The sequence below is a fragment of the Bos indicus x Bos taurus genome, chromosome 1, assembly GCF_003369695.1.
Source record: "Bos indicus x Bos taurus breed Angus x Brahman F1 hybrid chromosome 1, Bos_hybrid_MaternalHap_v2.0, whole genome shotgun sequence".
Taxonomy (NCBI): domain Eukaryota; kingdom Metazoa; phylum Chordata; class Mammalia; order Artiodactyla; family Bovidae; genus Bos; species Bos indicus x Bos taurus.
In genome coordinates this window covers 82,217,009-82,237,052 of record NC_040076.1, presented here as the reverse complement: position 1 = coordinate 82,237,052, position 20,044 = coordinate 82,217,009, and the positions used below count along the sequence as shown (strand labels likewise).

Here is a 20,044-nt window from a genome sequence, read left to right as displayed (position 1 = left end):
TTTAATAAGTGAGTTGCCCTTGGTCGCACTGCTCATCAGTAGGGAGCTAGGTGAGAACCACTTGATCCTGCATTCTGTGGCTTCAGAATAAATCCTTCCCATCTTTCTCCTCTACTGTCAGAGCATCCAGCCCTATTCTGAGAAAGCCCTCTCTCCCCACTATCAGGGTGTCTGAGTCCAGGCATCATTCTGGTTCTTTCCACTGTCCTAAGCAAACCCTTCAGGTGGAGAATGTTGGGAAGGACCCTCCAGTGGCTCTTGGGGGCTGAAGAACACAGTGCCCAGAGCCCTGGGAAGGAGGATGCTGCTGGCTGAGATCCCCTCCTCAAGACCCCGCATCAGCCCAATCTCTGCTCTCCCTGCACCTCAGCCCCTAGCCAGATCAGCCTTGTGGCCAGTTGACGGCGCCGCCCAGTCCCCAGCCCCCAGCCCTGGGCTGCCAAGGTTGGCAGCCTCGTGGCCACGCTGCACAACTCTGCGCCTTTCCTCCTCAGTTTATTCCTTCCAGATACTCAGTTGCTGCTTTTTCTTTGGATCACTTTTCTGTGTTATGGTATTTCAGTTGTTTTTCCACTCCTTCCCCCACCCTCCTACCTTCCCCCCATGGCAGGATTCCTGAGAAGACTTGCTTTTGGAGAAAGCTGCACGCACATCTGCTCTCTAGCTGCAGGGAGGGCCCTGTCAGGGGCTCGGGTCTCAGGGAGCCACGCCACACTGGGCAGTGGAGGCCGGGGGGCAGGGTCCATGGGGCATGGCAGCAGAGGCCCATGGTGGGCATGCTTCCTACAGCAGGCAGAGCTGAGCCTCAGGGCCTGGGGGTGCTGCCAAAGACCTGGGGCTGCAGCTCACCAGCTCCCTGGCTCTGCTGGCTGTGGCTGCTGGCTCGCTCGGCTCAGATCTGCGTATGCCAGACTTGAGGTGAGAGAGAAACCAGGAGCCTTGGAAAATGCCCTGGCTCTCCATCTTTTTTCGTTGGAACTTTTTTGTCAGTGGTTCTGAGGGGTTAGGGGTCTTGTGTGTGGTCGATGTGGGTGCAGTTGTGTGTGCTAGAGAGTATATGCTGGTTGCATGCAGGCTTGGAAGTCACAGAGCCTAGGTTTGATTCCTGACTTCCCATCAAAGGCAGTGTGAACTTGGGCAAGTCACCATGAAGTGGGTGTGATACCATGCCTCCTTTTCAGCCTTGTTATAAGGGTGAACTGAGTTAATACATGAGAATACTTCCCGGCACATCGTAAGTGCTCAATAAATATTTTAGCTATCATTATTATATATGCATGAGGATATGTATGGAATTTAATAAATCTGGGGTGGTCCTTCTTGGACTTTGGAGTGTGAGAATCACCTGGGAAGCTTGTTAAAAGTGCTGGCTTCTGGGCCTCACTTGCAGACACTCTGATCCAGCAGGCCTTGGGTGGGCTCAGGAACTTACTTTTTAATCCAGAGACCCCAGTGGTGTTGATACACTGGCCCAGGATCTGCTCTGGGGTGTCTGAGTGAACAGACCCTTGGGACCCTGGGCTCCGGCACCTCCATCAGAACTGCTTTGCAAATGTCACTGGAGAACAGATAAAAGAAGGGTGGAGTGGATGGAGACCCAGAGGTGGGCAGGAGCCATGCCAGGCAGAGGCTTGAGGCTCCAGGAAGGAATTAAGGTGGCTGGAGTTTTAGACACAGAATTGACACAATTCTACCGAGCGATTGGGTTGGACCAGCCTGGTTTACAAGCCCAGGGCACAGCAGATGGCAGAAAAAAAGAGGGTGTAAAACTGCAGTTAACTGAAGGCCAGGGTGGCAGGAGAGTCTGTGCCTGGACAGAAGCAGCAGCCATATCTGGAGGAAGAGAGAATCGCCCAGATTGAGCAGCCATGTCAACTCCCTGCTCCCTTAGGCTGGGCATCTGAACTGCTGGCAGAGCAGCCAAGCAGGGCCTGATCTTCACAAGCTGATCACCTCACCAGCTATGCCAGGCTGTGGCTGGACTCAAGGGCACGACTTAGGATAAGAAACTGGCTCTGTTGACTCCTCTGTTCAAGAGCTTACAGGTTTTTTTTTTTTTTTTTAATGTTTTTCTCTTTCTCTCTTAGTAAAGATCTTTTAGAAAAATTCTTTGTTTTGAGTGAACTAAGAAAAGAAGGAGGTGGGATGTGATGAGGCTGTGGGGAGGGCTGGTTGCTGCTCCAGGGAGGGGTCTGGTGAGACCAGCGATGAGGCCGCTGATGGAGCAGGCCTGGGGTGAGGGGTGGGGGCACCTCTGAGACCTGGGGCCTCACCTGGGATCTCCTTTCAGACAGTGGATTTAATGTATTTAGTAAGTGTGTGTGAAGGTGAGTGAGTGTGCTCATGTGTATGTGTGTAGGCATATCTGCACACAGGTGAGTATTCCATGCCTGTATGCTTTCGGTTCATTTAATGACAACCCTAAAATATTCGTTGAGTGTATACTATGTGCCCAGTCCCTGTTCCAGATGCCTGGGATACATCAGTGGACAAAATGCAATCCTTGCCCTCAAGGAGCTTACTTTCTATGGGGATTTTGTGTGTGCAGAGGGGATGGGTATATGTTTGTGTGTATGAGTCTATTGTGTACACATATTGAAGAAAGAAGAATAATAACATGTGAGTGCACAGGCAGATCTGGGTCAGGAACCAGCTGCCATTTTCTAGGCATGTGATCCTGGGCAAAATATTTCACTTTTCTGAGCCTTGGTTGGTTTTTTTTTTTTTTTTTTACAAAATCGGAAAATGATCCCTTTCTCTCATAATTGTTGTGAGACTAAATGTAAAAATACTTGGAAAGCTCTAGGCAAAGTACCTGATATATGATAGTTGCCAAATGATATTTTTTTATGTCTCCTGTGGAGTTGGAGGAGATATTTGTCCGTGTATTGATATATACCAAGTGTGCATTTGTGTCTGGGCAACATGCCCTGTGTGTCTGAGAGGCTGAATGTGTGGGTTCTCCCTGAGTGGAACCTCCCTCGCTGGGGATCTGTCCTGTGGAGATACCTCAGATCTGGTCAAAGGTGATGCTGTTGCCTGGAAAGTTCCATTCCAAGACAGAAGGTCCTTTATAAAGCTGGGAGAGAAAGGCTGCTAAGTCTGGAAGCTCATGAGCTGACCCATTTCAGCCTTGGTTAGGTCTGTCCTGAGTCCTTCCAGCCGCAGTGCGACTGTGTGTTTGTACTTCTCTTTTTAATGCACGCAAAGACTCTTGGCCTCCCTGTCACTGACACCAACTTGCAACAACTTGCAGCTTCTGTTTTCCCACTTCCATGAGTCCCTGGCCATGCTATTGCCTCTGAACTTTCTTCTTATCCCCCAGATCATTTATTAGAAATATAATTAGGAAATGGGCCCAGAAGGCCACTCTGGGGGCAGGACTGAGTTTCTGTGTAAGCTGCTTGGGACTGCCAAGACCCTTGCTTTCAGCAAGAACTTGAGCTTGTCAAACTTCTGCTCTCCTCCCTCTACACTCTCTCTCAAGGAGAAAGCCCATGGTTTGGGCTACGTCTTCAAAGAGACTCAGAGTGTCTACCTTCAGCCTCAGTGTCCCTCCTCTGCCCCAGCTCCAAGTATCCATCAGATATTCAACTGAGCAGCTGAGACTCAGGGTAACTGATGACATAGCCATTTTCTTGACCACAAACCAGCTCCCCCTGGGCATCCAGCTGTTCTAATGAATGACTCCAGCATTCTTCCAGACATGACAGCTTGAAGTTCTGAGTCATATCTCACATGTCCCTCTGTTGCATTTCCCAAAGCTGATCAGTTATCCAGTCATTTCAAGCTCGTCCCCCAGCCTGTCCTTCCCACTCTTGTTCCTGCTGCACCACTCCCCACGTCAGGCTGCCATCCACTCTAGCGTGGAGTGGCCTCCCTGCCTCCAGCCTCCCCCTTCACGACCAGCCAAGCCACCGTCAATGTGCTCATGGTTTTCCCGCAGCCACTGTCTCTCTCCATCCACAGCGCCCTCTCCTCTCCTCCACAAACTCTGCTTCAACCTAATTGGTCCCCTTATGGTCCCCAGGACACCACACGCTCTTGCTACCTGACCTTAGCTGGAGTGGTTTCCCTTGCCTAGAATCCTTTCCTCCATTCCAACCTTTTACCTAAATTATAGCCATCTCTCATGGAATACAGCATCCCTGGCTGAGATGCACCCTATGGTTTTAAAAACATGATGAGGAGAAGCTGGGAAATGTGGAGGAAGGGAACTAATTGCTAGTGATTTGCATAGAGGTAGAGGATTTAATCTGGAGAAGGCAATGGCACCCCACTCCAGTACTCTTGCCTGGAAAATCCCATGGATGGAGGAGCCTGGTAGGCTGCAGTCCATGGGGTCATGAAGAGTCAGACACAACTTCACTTTCACTTTCCACTTTCATGCATTGGAGAAGGAAATGGCAATGCACTCCAGTGTTCTTGCCTGGAGAATCCCAGGGACGGGGGAGCCTGGTGGGCTGCCGTCTATGGGGTCGCGCAGAGTCAGACACGACTGATGTGACTTAGCAGCAGCAGCAGCAGAGAATTTAATTTACCACTGGGGCAGACTTTTGCTTTGTTTTGGGAAAATCAACACCAATCTTAAACTGTGTAGTCACCGACAACGTGAGTGCAGATGTTCACTGTTCTGGTTCAGCAGTGTAAACAGACATGCCTTGGGAGACAGGGACTGCCTTTTTTTTCCTTTTTTTCCTAAGATTTGAGGAAAAGAGTTGTGGAGGAAGGGAACCTGAACTGGTCCCAGTGGAGGCAACTATTTTCAGCTGAAGTTTGGAGAGTTGCTTGTAAGACATTGCAAGCAGAGACAAGCAGGCTTCCTAAGGAGGTTGGAGAGGGCCTGGCACTGCTGCTTTGGGACCCAGGTGAAATTTCTTGACACAGAGTTGGGGAGAAGGACACGCTGTCCACCCCTGCACACAGAACACAGCATCCCTCTGGTACCCTGGTGGCCATCAGAGGAGGCAGCAGCCATGGATGCTAAGGACCCCCCAAGGGACCATCTCTGGCAGACGCTCCTTTCATGGGCCTCCATAAGCCCCACATGGTGACTGCTGTGGATAGATGGACTTGTGACATCCTTTGAGATGTCCCACTAGGAACACCCAGAAGTATTTGAGGACATATTGCATGGAGTGGGGCTCAGTGTCGTGACTCATTTTGTTAAAGTAGCAACAAATCATTTCTACCCTTGGCAGGTGAAAACTAAATACACTAGAGACAGATATAAAACTGTACTGCCCTGTTAACTGTGGTTGCCTCTGGGTGCCAGTGTTCTAGAGAACCCATTTTCTTCTTTATATTTTTATGGAACTCTCCAAATTTTCCACTACAAGCACTTATAATTAGAAACACAAACGCTACATATAAGGAATATTTTCTCTTTCCTTCCCCTTCAGGGCCCAGCGGAAGGCCCTGCTGCCTCAGGCTGCTGTGGTTTCTTCCTCTGCTGAGCTCCGAGGGTAACTCTTAGGTGCAGATCTGTGTTTATTCATTGTTTTAGGTCCTTGTGCCAGCTCCTTGAGGAGAAGGAACACTCCTACTTCTCAGCCCTCCCCCATCTCTCACTCTGCTTGTAGGAGCTACTTCTCAGAAACCGCCTGGCCTGCTTCCACCCTTGGCCTTCACACTCATTGTTCCATCTGCTGGCACCCCCTCCTCCTGGGTCCCCCGACTCAGACAGCTTGTGGGCTTCCTGCTTCTCACCTTCAGTTTTGACTCAAATGTCTCAGTGGCGAGGCTTTCCCTGAGCAGGCTGTTTAAAATCGCACACCCCCTTTCCTGCTTTGTTTCTCCCTGCAACATAGACTTCCATCCACCATGCTGTGTATCATACTTCCTTATTGTCTATCTCCTCATACTGATCTGCAAGCTCTAGAGGACAAGGATTTTTGTCTGTTATTCTCTGCTGTAATCTCACCACCAGGATGTATGTACAGAAGATAAGTGTTTGTTGCAATGAGTGAACACAGTTTATAATAACACTAGTTCCCATGTGGCAGATCTTGTGCGAAGTGCCTGGTAATCCCCTCCTTCAGGCTTCATGGTGTTTTGAAGTAGGTAGCTTTATCTCTCGGAGAAGGCAATGGCACCCCACTCCAGTACTTTTGGCAAGAAAATCCCATGGACGGAGGAGCCTGGTAGGCTGCAGTCCATGGGGTCGCTAGAGTCGGACATGACTGAGCGACTTCACTTTCACTTTTCACTTTCATGCATTGGAGAAGGAAATGGCAACCCACTCTAGTGTTCTTGCCTGGAGAATCCCAGGGATGGGGAAGCCTGGTGGGCTGCTGTCTATGGGGTCGCACAGAGTCAGACACGACTGAAGTGACTTAGCAGCAGCAGCTTTATCTCTGTTTGAAAGATGAGGAAACCAAAGCTCAGAGAATTAGGTCCTCAGCTGAAGGCAGACAGGAGAGCATGGCAGAGTGGGGTGAAAAGCGGATCCGTCTGCCCTGGGGGCCAAGGACGTGCCATTGTAGGAGCCCTCTCTGGCCTCATGGCGGCCCCTCCCTGTGCTGACACCCCTCTGCATCTTGGGCACCAGGTCCCCCACTGCAGGAACCACAGTGCTGCTGCCCAGAGCTGGCATTCCTCCAAATGGGCTCCCCTCCCAGTCTGGGTCCCTTCTGGTGACCCTGCAGTCAGAGAAGCCAATTTGTTCCTCCTGTTCCTTACTGACTCTACTCTGGGTGCTCTAGGTAATGGTATAAAGGAGCAGGCCCAGAGGTTTTCTTTCTTCTCCCGCAGCCCCATTTTCCCAAAGGGAGCTTGGGTGCTCCCTGAGAACCTTCTGCAGACCAGCAGGGTGGACTAACAGCAAGAACCAGGAGATTCAGGTTCAACTTCTGGATTCACAGTTCACAAGTTATGTCATGACCTTGGGCAAGTCACTTAACTTGTGCACTGACAGCATGAAAGGGATTATGCCTTCCTTGTGGTCTGCCTACAGTGTTGCAATGACAGCTAATGCAGAATCTGCCTCATGGGGCTGTTGTGTAGAAGTGAAGTGAATGTGGAAGTCGCTCAGTCATGTCTGATTCTTCGCGACCCCATGGACTATACAGTCCATAGAATTCTCCAGGCCAGAAAAATGGAGTGGGTAGCCATTCCCTTCTCCAGGGGATCTTCCCAACCCAGGGATCAAACCCAGGTCTCTGGCATTGCAGGCAGATTCTTTACCAGCTGAGCCACAAGGAAAGCCAAGGGGATGCTTACTTGCCTCGTGGTACAGAAACAAGATTCGTCCCTGAAGAGCCACTGACTTGCCACGTGCAGGCCCTGCTAGAGGGTGGGTATTGTCTGAGTACTGTCACAACAGAAGTGAAACAGGCCAGTGGCTTTGTAAGACTCACACAGCCTATGAATGACAGGTGATTCTTGCACCAACCTGGCAGCTGTCTTCCAGGACCCTGAGGATTTACCCCATGTGGACGTTACAACTGACCATCACAAGCCGAGCACGAGACAGGATGGAGACTGGTGAAAAAGGAGGAACGCCTTCTGGAGGTCAGTCTTCAGGTCCTAGGATCAGGGACAGGGATCCCCATACCCCAGTTCTAGTGCCCCAAACCCTGAGGGGTCTGGGAGATCTTGCCTCACCTCTCTGGACTGAGACATGGAAACCTGGGTGGGGCGGACTCTGGAAGGCTTCAGGGGGTGCTGCCTGAAGGTGGGGGTGGAAAGCCCCATGTCCCTGGAGAGGAGGAGTCACTGAGCAGGTTCTGGGAACATGGGATCACCCAGCGCACTCCCCACCCAGGCCCAGAGCTCTAGGGACGCAGGTTCTCTGAGCAAGCATACTCAGTCCTGGGGCGCCAGGGGGGCGGGTAAGTGGGGGGGGCTTTGATTGAAGTGGTGAGTTTTATTAATGGTGAATGGTGAAAATGGTGTGTTTGCATATCTTCTTAAAAGTTCTGGTACGATTTAAAAATGATTGGTTCGTTATCCACTTAGCAGAAGAATAATTCAGCAGAGATGATGAGGAGGTGGCGGGGGTCTGTCAGTAGTATCCCGCCTTGATGAGCACCACAGCCAGGATGCCCAGGAGAGTGATCAGCAGGAGGCCAAGTCTCCCATTGTTGAACTGCTTCAGGAAGAAAAATTTCATCCAGTTCACCTTCGACTGGCTGTTGAGAGGGTACTGGAGTAGACAGGGAGCCAATTTGGTTATCATCTCGGTTATCATCTTAGCACCATGCTTGATAGACAAGGCTTAATAATTGTTGACTGCTATTGTTATCAGTGGTGACTAGCCTGGGAACTGGGCAGGGTCTGCAGTCAGCTGGTAAGATGGGTCATGGGTGTGGATTTTAGCTAACCATTAACTCTAATCACCCACTAATCTTTCCTAGAGTTTCAGTCCTCAGAATTTGGAATTCCTTGTTCAAGGTCACATAGTCATGACTTTTAAAAGGCCCTGATTGGGACACTTTTCAGAACACCTAACCTCTTTAGTCAGTACACTATATTTCTGCTGGGAGGTAATTGTTGCCATCTCTGCTGGGCTGCACAATTTTGAGGACTATTTTGCACAAGCATCAATTGCCACCATAACCAAGGCATGGAGCATAATTATCTCAAGTGGAAATTGTGATTGAGCCTATGAATTGAGGCCTGATTTACAGGGGCTGTGAATGAGCTGCCACCTCCAGAGCCCTTCGTGACTGTTAGATGTTGGGGCTGTAATCAACTGGAGCCTGTTTCCAAACGCCCACTCTTCAAGTTCCAGTGGGTCAAAAGTCCTGACTCCGCTGAATGTCAAGATCCCTGCAGAGTCTGTGGCAGAACTGAAACTTTCCCATTGTCTAAGACTTGATTCACAGTTTTCAAGGGACTTCTCTTTCCTGGCTTTGTTACCTAGTTGTGGTAGAGTAAGTATGATCTGAAGTAATCCATCTGCTATCACTCTCCTGACAAAATCTCTTTGCTCTCCCACCCACAGTTTCACCCAGGAAGATCTAGTTCTGTTTGTGCCTGAAGGGAAAGAAGACCAGGGATCCCGGCCTTCCTTCTCCCTCATGTGAGTGACCGTAATCCATGGGGGAATTCATCTCTTGCCCTCACCATGGCAAAGGTCTGCTCTACACATGGGCCCAGAGGCCACACTTTTAGTACTTGGGAGAAGCTGATGATGGCATCTGTGACATGGGAGGTCTTTCATCCTGAGGCAAGGGTATGAGTTCTGCCAGCCCTCTGTACCATCTGGAAGCAACCTGGGACTATTTGCAGGTTCACAAATGGTAGATGATTGTTTCATGGCATGAAAGACTTAATTTGAGCCTTAATGGAGAGAGCAGACTAACGAAGATTGAGGAAACATGGCCTATAAGAACAAAACGTGCTGAATTTGAGTAAAGCTACACATTCTACACATTGTGGTCAGCACTCAGAACACTGTGGGTAGGCAGAGCTGGAACCAATGTCCACAGATAACTCTCCAACTTTATTTTAACCTCCTTTTTACCTTCTCACAGACCAGTCTTGTCCTAATTACCTTGGTTATACAATCCTTGTTTGCATTTCCAGAGAGATAGCCATGTTTGCAAGAAAGAACATAAGTCCCCAAGTCTGAAAGGAGTTCCAAAAAGAAGGAAATGTGTAACAGTGAAAAGCTGTGGGGTTTTGACTCAGTCAGGCTTCAGTTCCAACCCTTGTTATGTCATATGCTATCTATGAGAACTTTATAGCTTCTCTGAGTTTCAGTTTGCACAGTTCAAAATGGAACAGATAGCATCTATCCTGTTAGATTGTTATAAAAATCATTAAAACATATGTAAAGCATTAAAAAGCTGGCTCATATTAGGTATTGAATAAATGGCAAGTATTAATATCTGTAAAATGAAGGTATTTCATAATACCAAACTTTGCAATATGGTGGTGAAAAGGAAAGGGGAATGCTTTTGGCCTGTAGCAGATGTCTAATAAATGGTAGTTGTTAGTCCTGTCTTGCCATGAACTATACTTCTGCCTTTCAGCAAAGTCTGCTGCTGCTAAGTTGCTTCAGTTGTGTCTGACTCTGTGCGACCCCATAGACGGCAGCCCACCAGGCTTCCCCATCCCTGGGATTCTCCAGGCAAGAACACTGGAGTGGGTTGCCATTTCCTTCTCCAGTGCATGAAAGTGAAAAGTGAAAGTGAAGTCGCTCAGTCGTGTCCCACTCCTAGAGACCCCATGGACTGCAGCCTACCAGGCTCCTCCGTCCATGGGATTTGCCAGGCAAGAGTACTGAATTGGGGTGCCATTGCCTTCTCCGAAAGTCACCTCTACTGCCAGTGAAATGGGAAGTATTTCTATTCTACTTATCCCATAAGGATTGCAGTGGCAACTGGCGTTAATTACATGTGCCTCATTTTGATTCTTGCAGTTGTGATAAATAAAATCACATACAATATATCGAAACCCAGACATGGGGCACAATGTACTAGAATGAAACACACTGGGAGGCAAGGGACTTGGGTTCTTGTCTTGTTGCTATCTTTTGTCAAGTGACCGTAAGCAAATCACCAAGTAATCAGACCCTCAGGTACAGACACTGCTGACCTCTCAACAGCTGTGAGAAAATACAAATGTGAGAAATTATCACTATTATTCCTTGAGGGTAAAATCAGTTTTCCCTTTTCATCTTTGGAACCCAGCAGAGTCCTTGGCATATAGTGGGCACTCAGTACTTTTGTTTAATGAATTAATATTAATAAACTGTCCAGAAGTCATAATCATTAGCAAACTTTTTTACCCATAAACTTACAGCTTTTGGTCTCACTGTGATTTTTTGGATCCCTGGGCTTTTATCTCAAAGTGTTTGTATTCCATGCTAACCTTAACATACTCAGATATGTTATTCAGGTCAATGGAAAGTGCACACACACAAAAACTGGCAGTAAAGAAAGAAGGAAGTGGGTCTTCCATATATGGCAGCTGTAGGGGCCAGCATCTCAATCCTCCTACACCCAGCTCTAGTTTGGTTACCGCTCATCTAGATTCCTTATTCTTCGATGTACCCATCCTATAGGATTCATCCTCAGAGTGAAGGTGGTGGGCACTGCAGAGGCTTGAGCTGCTTTTGTTGATGACTCTTCATGTGTATTAAGAATGTGAAAGATGTCTACAGTTCTCCTAATGGGAGATAGCAAGTGGAAAGCAGCAAGCAGAAACACTGATGAAGGTGCTGGGCTTCCTGGTGCCAAGGGAGAGATCGTGAAGACTTCTTGGCAGTAGTGGACGTCACACGTACCCTCCACCCTACACACTGTTCCAGAATTGTTATAGTGCTTGGTCCCTGAGGGCTTTGGTAGAAGAGGAAAACACATGAAGATTGAGAGAAGGGAGATGGAGAAGACCAAAATGCCAATAGACACCATCATGTATGCACTGTAATAAAGTGCCCTGGGCCAAGTGCACTGGCCAAAGGCGGCTGTTTTCCAGATCTGTTATCTATCAAGTCATCCCATGTAACTCAAGAGCATCTTAAGTAGTCATTTTTAATACCATCTCCTCATTGCAACTTCTTTTCCTCACCCCCCTTCATGCCCCCCCCTCCGCCCCCCGGTCTCCTCCCACCCTGTCTTTTCACCTTCCCTACACTGAAGTCCCACTAAAGGTAATTTCAGGCAAGCCTCACCCAATCACTCCAGTGGGGCTAGGTGTCTCGCTGCAGCCTTCAACTCACTGCACTGTAATTTCTGGTTTATTTATTTACTGTCCAGGTCTGAAGAGTAGGACCTTTATCTTGCTCAGCATGTATTAGTTGCTCAGTCATGTCCAACTCTGTTGGATCCCATGGACTGTAGCTCTCCAGGCTCCATTGTCTACGGAATTCTCCAGGTAAGAATACTGAAGTGGGTTGCCAGTCCCTTCTCCAGGGGATCTTCCCAGCCCAGGGATGGAACCGGGGTCTCCTGCATTGCAGGCAGAGTCTTTAACCTGAGTCACCTGGGAAGCCCTTTAATTCCCAAATACCCCCAACAGTGCATCACACAAAAGATGCTTAACAAATGTTTATTACGTGTACCAGGTTATACCTCTAATTGCATGCCCACCCCCACCACCAGATATTATAAAAACTAAGCAGAGTTACATGTCAGCCTTTTTTCTTTATACAATAGACAAAAACTGTTAGAAAGCTAGATACCATTCAGCTATTTTTTTCCCCTGGTACCAGATCATTATACTGCTGAGTTCCTTCAAATTATTTAAATACATCATTTGGTGCTGCATAATTTGTTCAAGACCACAGAAGAAAATGTAAAGTTTTTCAATTCATTTTACAAACCAGCAAAAATCTACAACAAAATCCTACAGGAAAAAGTAGACGAATTTCATTTATAAACATCAATTTAACAGTATATTAAACACAGCAAAACTGAGCAAGATACAAAAACTAAATTCTAGTTACACGAACACAAATGCTACAGAAATAAAGACCCTCTCCCCACCGAGTCTACTTATGATGCAGACGGTAGCTTTTATATCCCCCCCTACCCCCATCCCTAGCTGGCCCTCACCAGAGGTGGGTGCTTGCCCTAGCCCTCACACTTGCCCCAGCTCTGGCCCTATCAGCCTCATCTGCCAGGGCCTCACGGTACTGCACTGGCCAGTGCTGGGGTTCTTTCTTATGGAGCTTGGCCACGAACCCCAGGACTTTCATCTTGCTGGTTTCCAAGTTGCTTCGGGGACCCCAAGAGAATTCACATTCCGGTGGGTTGGTGTGAGGCACACGCCTGTAATTGAGGTATCTCAGCTGCACGAAATCTTCCATAATAAGCCTCTTCGGGTACCCAAAGAGGAAGTGATACTTTGAGGGACGCACCCCCAACCGACGCAGCATCGCCCAGACCTGTGCCTCTCTGGCGCTATTACCTTTCATGTAGATAAGGCCCAGGATCATCATTAAGAGACCCAACCTGGGGCCATCTCCTCTCAGAGCCTCCTCCTCATCCTCAATAGGTTTTAGTTTGTTGATCAGGATGTAAGTGTGGTGCTTGCGGTCAAGCTGTTTCAGCTCGAAACCGAAGACATACCGCAGATGCTCTGCGGCCCTTGCGATGATCTCAGGGAACAGATCCTTTAAGTCTCCGATAACGTATTTCACCATCTCGGAGCGAGTGATGGGGCTCTTCTTCCTGTCCTTCAACAGCAGAAACTGCACCAACTCGGCTACCGTCCGATCCAGACGGCGGCAGGCTCTACGCCGGGCCAAGGTTTTGGCTGCCAAAGCCCTCGCGCCTTTCGGGGTGAGAGAGGGTTCTGTAGCCCCCTCCTCCCTTACAGCGCCAAGGTCCTCCTCGGGCCTCTCCTGCAGGAGGGGGCTCGGGGCCATCTCCTGCGAGGCGGTCAGAGCCTGGGTCTCACCGTCATGGCTGCCATCCATCTCCCTCTCCGCCTGAGGGATGGGGAGAGCCCCGCTCTCGGGTTTCTGCAACATGTTTTCGGGTAGGCAGGTGCAGAGCGCGTACGCGGGCCGCGGGGTGTGCGAGCCGCTGCACAAACCCCGGTGGAGGGGTTGGACAGCGGCTAGGGCGGCTGCAGGAGGACTAGGAGAGATGACACGGGGTTTTGCGGCTGCTGGGCTGTACCGCAGAAGGCTCGGGACGGTTGCCGCGGCGCGGCCACCGCGCAGTCTCAGTGCGCACTCGCTTGCCGACTTGCCAGACTTCTTCCGGCCACCTCAGCCAAGATGGCGGCCCTGAGGCCGCGCGAAGCCCGTCCTCTTCCGGCTCCCGCTTGGGTAGGAGTGCTCACAGGCTTCTCAGGATGCCCAGGCTGTGGAGGAGTCAGGGCTGATTTTTAGTCTGACAGGCTGGAGGCGGGAGCAACCAGACTATCCTAAGGTTTCAGTGTAGAAGGATGAAATAGGGATGGAGTTCTAGCCACATCCCTTCAGCAGGTGCTTATTTCTAAGTGCGCTTGTCTAAGATTTTGAGTGATTTACTGTGTCACAAGTGCGGTCTGCATGGAGGTGAAGCCTGGGAGATAAGGCTGTGCGGGACAGTTCGTGACAGACCTTGAACACGATGCTCGAGAGATTGAAATCTGTTTAAACGGGGGATTTAAACTAGGGAGTGCCCGGATAGGATCTGTATCATCTAGTCTCTCTGGTGGCCCTGTGGAATATGGATTGGAGAAGTGCTGACCAAAAGCTGGGAATCCAGCTTGGAGTATTGGCATTATTATAGTGCAGAATAGGAACTGAGATGTGGCCTGTCTTGTTCATTGGCATATCTCCAGGGCTCAGAACAGTGCCCAGCACATAGAGGCACTCCATAAGTATTGTAAAATGGATGACAAGAGGGTACGGATAGCAGATTCTACAGGAGTCAAGATGATAAAAGATATATCGAGGTACAGCTGGCAGAAATAGTAACTAACTGGAGGAAAGGGGAGGGGTTTTGTTTTTAACCTAATCAGACTTAATTACTCCTATTATTTATTTCTTTTTGCCTGCTCTACTCTGACCTTTACCAGTCTGTCTCCCAACCCCCTTTCTCTCTCCAGCTCCTCCTCCCTCTTCTTCCTCCTGTCTCCTCCCCCTTCCTCCCCTCCCTTCTCTCCCTCTTCTCTCCTTTCCTCCCCTTTCCTCCTCTTGCTCCACTTCTCTCTCTCCTTTCAAGCCTTCCTTAGTTATTTACTGCCATTTCAGAATCACCATAGCAATTTGTATTTAACGTAGGCCTTATTGTGCTTTAGGCTCTGTTCTAACCATCATTCAAATATTAATTTGTTTAATTCTCATTAAGGTAAGTACTTTTATCACTGTCCCCATTTTATGGAGAGGTCTTTTCTATGGGATTTGCTGTTTACTAGCTATGTAATCTTGGGCACATTACCTAAACTTCCTGCCCCTCAGTTGCCTTGTGAGTAAAATGGGCATAATGGTAGAGACAACATTGTGGAGATCGTGTAAAGAAATGCATAGAAACCATTTAACGCAGTGCTTGGCACATAGTGTTCAATAAGTGGGTTTTTGTTGTTGTTTAGTCACTAAGTTGTGTCTGATTCTATTGCGACCCCATTGACTGTAGCCCACCAGGCTTCTCTGTCCATGGAATTTCCCAGGCAAGAAAACTGGAGTGGGTTACCATTTCCTTCTCCAGGGGATCTTCCTGACCCAGGGATCAAACCTGCCTTGGCAGGTGGATTCTTTACTACTGAGCCAACAAGGAAGCCCTCAATGAGTGTTAGCTATTATTTATTGCATATTTTCTAATGTATTAATTTTTTACATATTTTAACTCATCTACTTCTTCTAACAGCCCTGCTGGATAAGTGCTATTATTATTCCCATTTTATAAGTGAATAACACACAAAGAGTTAAGTAACTTCCCCAACATCACATGGCTGAGCCACTATTTCAATCATATAGTATGACTCCAGGGACCATGCTCTTAACCACTATATTCAGTTCAGTTCAGTTCAGTCTCTCAGTCGTCTCCGAGTCTTCGCGACCCCATGAACTGCAGCACGCCAGGCCTCCCTGTCCATCACCAACTCCCGGAGTCCACCCAAACCCGTGTCCATTGAGTCGGTGATGCATCCAACCATCTCATCCTCTGTCGTCCCCTTCTCCTCCTGTCCCCAATCCCTCCCAGCATCAGAGTCTTTTCCAATGAGTCAGCTCTTCGCATCAGGTGGCCAAAGTACTGGAGTTTCAGCTTCAACATCAGTCGCTCCAATGAGCACCCAGGACTGATCTCCTTTAGGATGGACTGGTTGGATCTCCTTGCAGTTCAAGGGACTCTCAAGAGTCTTCTCCAACACCACAGTTCAAAAGCATCAATTCTTCGGTGCTCAGCTTTCTTTATAGTCCAGCTCTCACATCCATACATGACTACTGGAAAAACCATAGCCTTGACTAGACAGACCTTTGTTGGCAAAGTAATGTATCTGCTTTTTAATATGCTGTATAGGTTGGTCATAACTTTCCTTCTGATGAGCAAGCGTCTTTTAATTTCATGGCTGCAGTCACCATCTGCAGTGATTTTGGAGCCCAGAAAAATAAAGTCAGCCACTGTTTCCATCTTGATTCCAGTTTGTGCTTCCTCCAGCCCAGCATTTCTCATGATGTACTCTGCATAAAAGTTAAATAAGCAGGGTGACAATATACAGCCTTGACGTACTCCTTTTCCTGTTTGGAACCAGTCTGTTGTTCCATGTTCAGTTCTAACTGTTGCTTCCTGACCTGTATACAGGTTTCTCAAGAGGCAGGTCAGGTGGTCTGGTATTCCCATCTCTTGCAGAATTTTCCACAGTTTATTGTGATCTACACCGTCAAAGGCTTTGGCATAGTCAATAAAGCAGAAATAGATGTTTTTCTGGAACTCTCTTGCTTTTTCGATGATCCAACGGATGTTGGCAATTTGATCCCTGGTTCCTCTGCCTTTTCTAAAACCAGCTTGAACATCTGGAAGTTCACGGTTCACATATTGCTGAAGCCTGGCTTGGAGAATTTTGAGCATTACTTTACTGGTGTGTGAGATGAGTGCAATTGTGCAGTGGTTTGAGCATTCTTTGGCATTACCTTTTTTTGGGATTGGAATGAAAACTGACCTTTTCCAGTCCTGTGGCCGCTGCTGAGTTTTCCAAATTTGCTGGCATATTGAGTGCAGCACTTTCACAGCATCATCTTTTAGGGTTTGAAATAGCTCAACTGGAATGCCATCACCTCCACTAGCTTTGTTTGTAGATGTTAATTATTATTATTATTGACCATACTCTGCTTTGTATTATAGTTATTTTTGTGCTTATTTTATTCCCCTCCAAAACCAAATATCCTGGAAGCTAGGTCTGTGTCCTTAACTCTTATGAAGAGCCCCTCAGCATCAGAACTCAGTATGTACTTGTCATTGAATAAATGATGAAAGGCTTTTATTTTTTTCCAGAGGAAATAGCATTTCTTTTAAGTAAATATCTGACAGAGTTTTCTAGATATAGTCATGAACTCTTTATTTTTAAAAGAGTCTGAAAATGTAAAGTATAAAACCCATTAAGACTTAGAAAAGCTGAAAGTATGTGAATGAAGCAGGAGGATATTTATTATAGTCTAACTTGAGGCTATTATTAGTTTCTATAATGCCAGACATTTTATGTACAATATAATTTAGTCCTCACAAATCCCTATTAGGAAGGTATTATTATCCTCATTTTGCAAATGGGAAAACAGTCACTGAGAGGTTAAATCACCTGTCCCCAGCCACCCATCTGCTAAGTGCTGGACTAGAAATGAGAACCTCGATCTGTCTATTCTGAAGTCTGTACTCATGACCACAATGCTGGACTGCCTGGTTGTCAGTTTCTCCTGAGGGCAGAATCACTCCTACCTGAAATGGCATCCTTGCGGACAAAATATTCTACTTACGTATCTTTCTCACTTCAAGCTTTGCCAAGGAGAGTTAGAGGAGGCAGCTGCATGCAAAGGAGCATGCAGGAGACACACTGAATGGAAAGAATTTTGAGGGGCAAATTAGTAATAGGACTGGGTTTTGAAAACAGAATCAATAATATAATCCTACTTATTAAAAAAAAATAAACTACTGAAACAACATGGATGAGTCTGGTTGACATTGAGTAAAAGAAGGAAGACACAAAAGATACACCATAGGATTCCAGTTAATCTGATGTTCAAGATGGGTTCAGCTGATCTTTGGTGACAGAAATGAGAACGGTGGAGTCCTGGAGTGGGGTTGACTGGAGTGGGATAGGCATGAACTTTCTGTGGTGATGGAAATATTCTGAATCTTGGTTTGGGTATAGATAATACATTTGTCAAAACTTATTAAGCTCTGCCCTTAATATCTATGTATCTCTTGGTGTATAAATTATACCTGAAAATTATAAAAATAAGGTTTTAAAATTGAGGAATAATCGATAGATAGCATTAGTTTCAGGTGTACGACACAATGATTCGATGTTCATATATACTGTGAAATGATAACCACAGTAAGGCTAGGGACCATACATGGTTACAAGATTTTTTTTCTTGTGATGAGACCTTTTAAGATCTATTCTCTTAACAATTTTCAAATATGCAGTACAGTATTATTAACTATAGTCACCCTGTAAAAACATTTTTTAAATGAACAGACCCTTCAGGTATAGGAGGTAATGAGGGATAGGAAAGTTGAATGACTTTGCTTTGCCACTTAACAACCCCGGATGCTGCAGTGTTTTTTACTGAGAGGGGCCTGGACAATCAGTTGTCAGTTTTGATCGTGCCGACCTTATACTGGACCGGCAGGCTGTTTTTTCCCCCAATACTTATTTATTTATTTTGTGTGTGTGGTGGGTCTTCACTGCCGCGTGAGGCTTTCTTTCATTGCAGCGAGCAGGGACTACCCTTTGTTGTCTTGTGTGGCCTTCTCATTGCAGTGGTTTCTCTTGTTGAGCATGGGTTTCAGCAGTTGCAGTGCGGGGCTCAGTAGTTGTGATGCATGGGCTTAGTTGCTCCACAGCATGTGGGATCTTCCCATACCAGGGATCGAACCAGTGTCCCCTACAAGGCAGATTCTTAACCACTGGACCCCCAGGGAAGCCAAGGCAGGCAGACTTTTAAAACAGTCCTTCCTGCTTAAGCTGTTAAAAGGGAGGAAATGTGTATTTCTCCTTCTTTGATGGGGTTGGGGGTGGAGGGCGGCAAAACAAAACTTTGAGAACTGTTGGATTGAAAGCTTCCTGAAGGATGATTCTTTGTAGCCTAGACTACAGTGTTTGAAAGCCTACAGTGCTTAGCACAGTTTAGTATGTGGAAAGGGGTTAGGGAGTCATACTGGAAAAGCAGACCGGCAGGATGAATTATCCTGGAAATGTCTGGTACTCTGTGGGTGTAGAAAAGGTGTGTTCTAGAACAAAGCACTGAACCGGATCAGAAAACCTGACTTCTGGTGTGCCAGCCCATTCATTTATTCTTGCACAGCATACTTAACCTCTCTGGACCACTGTTTCCTCATTTTTAGGCCTGACAACCTTAGCCTTTGCCAGTTCCCACAGTTATTTTGAGGTTCAAGTAAGGTTATAAATGTAAACATACTTTTAAAATGCTCTACCATTAAAAAACAAATTAAACAGTTACAGGTTTTTTTGGTTTTTTTTTTTTGCTTTTTTTTAAGAGACGTGGTAGAAAACTCAGTAATAAGTATGACTGGCCTCTCATGCAGACATTTTGGAATGAGCTTACGCATTCCTGGTTGAAAAAACTGTCTGGCCAAAAAAGATTAAAGAAAGAAATGTCAAGTCCTGACACTCCATCTAAGGCTAGTGACTGCTTTGGTGGGAAGCCAGAGTTATCTTGTTGGATTCCTTCTAAATTTGTCGGTAGAGTCCTCTAAGCTCTGAGTGCCTTCTTCACACAGATTCTGAGCAGTGTCTCACCCCCGATCTGAGTGATCCCCAAACTGCATAGGTGCTTATGTCTTCTCTATTTCTCCTGACAGTTTGGACAGCCATGCAGCTGATCCGGCTCAGAGAAGGGATCAGAGTAAGAGCTTTGTCCCACATCCCTGGGCCAGGGACAGAATGAAGCCCAGTTCTGACACAGCAGAGTGGGCAGAGTGTGAAGCCCTGGGTCCTGTATGTGTGGCTGGTATTGAAGCAGGATGGTCAGGCAGATGATTCGATCTGACTTGGGTAATGAAAATTGTTTGTTACTGTTTGAAGAGCAATTGTGTAAGCAACAGTACTCCTGTGTTTGGCTGCCTGTGACCCACCAGTGTCTGTAACATAACACCCAACCCAGAGGAGGAACAGACCCTGGCCGGCGGAGGGGAGGAGAGAGATGCAGGGGCAAAGGGCCCCCCTCTCCCTCCCTCCCTCCTCCATCCACTGTCCCACCCGCTCTCTAAACCTCGAAGGAGAGTTGGCGAGAAGGCATTTGCCACCTGGACACAATGAGGCCCAGTGCGAGGGGCAGGCGCGAGGCTGGCGGGGAGCCAGGGCCCTATTCTGAATGGCTGTTGCCAAGGGGCTGCCAACAGCCCATCTCTATCCCCCAGGGCCAGGGCGGGGGCCCATCCACCCCCAACTCCAAGGCCCAACTCACGCCATTTGCTGG

General features: G+C 47.5%; 1 protein-coding gene and 1 long non-coding RNA gene across 3 annotated transcripts; one reads left to right on the top strand and one right to left on the bottom strand.

Annotated features, from left to right (window-relative positions):
- The first annotated feature begins 927 nt into the window (after positions 1-927).
- LOC113891277 lies at positions 928-9,943 on the top strand. Of its 2 annotated transcripts, none has more exons than XR_003510708.1 (3): positions 928-2,045; positions 7,412-7,512; positions 8,948-9,943. It is a non-coding gene; the product is annotated as an uncharacterized LOC113891277 (long non-coding RNA). The 2 variants fall into 2 exon arrangements; XR_003510709.1 differs by lacking the exon at positions 928-2,045 and adding an exon at positions 7,165-7,294 and having other exon boundaries at positions 7,377-7,512.
- Positions 9,944-11,984: 2,041 nt separating this feature from the next.
- On the bottom strand, positions 11,985-13,681 carry MAGEF1 (MAGE family member F1). Its single transcript, XM_027539130.1, has one exon. It carries the CDS (start codon positions 13,424-13,426, stop codon positions 12,503-12,505), a length of 924 nt encoding a protein of 307 aa, XP_027394931.1. The 5' UTR covers positions 13,427-13,681; the 3' UTR covers positions 11,985-12,502.
- Positions 13,682-20,044: the final 6,363 nt, after the last annotated feature.

What these genes read in the sequence shown, in the direction of transcription:
- MAGEF1 (XM_027539130.1), bottom strand. Translation starts at nt 13,426, where the DNA reads ATGTTGCAGAAACCCGAGAGCGGGGCTCTCCCCATCCCTCAGGCGGAG.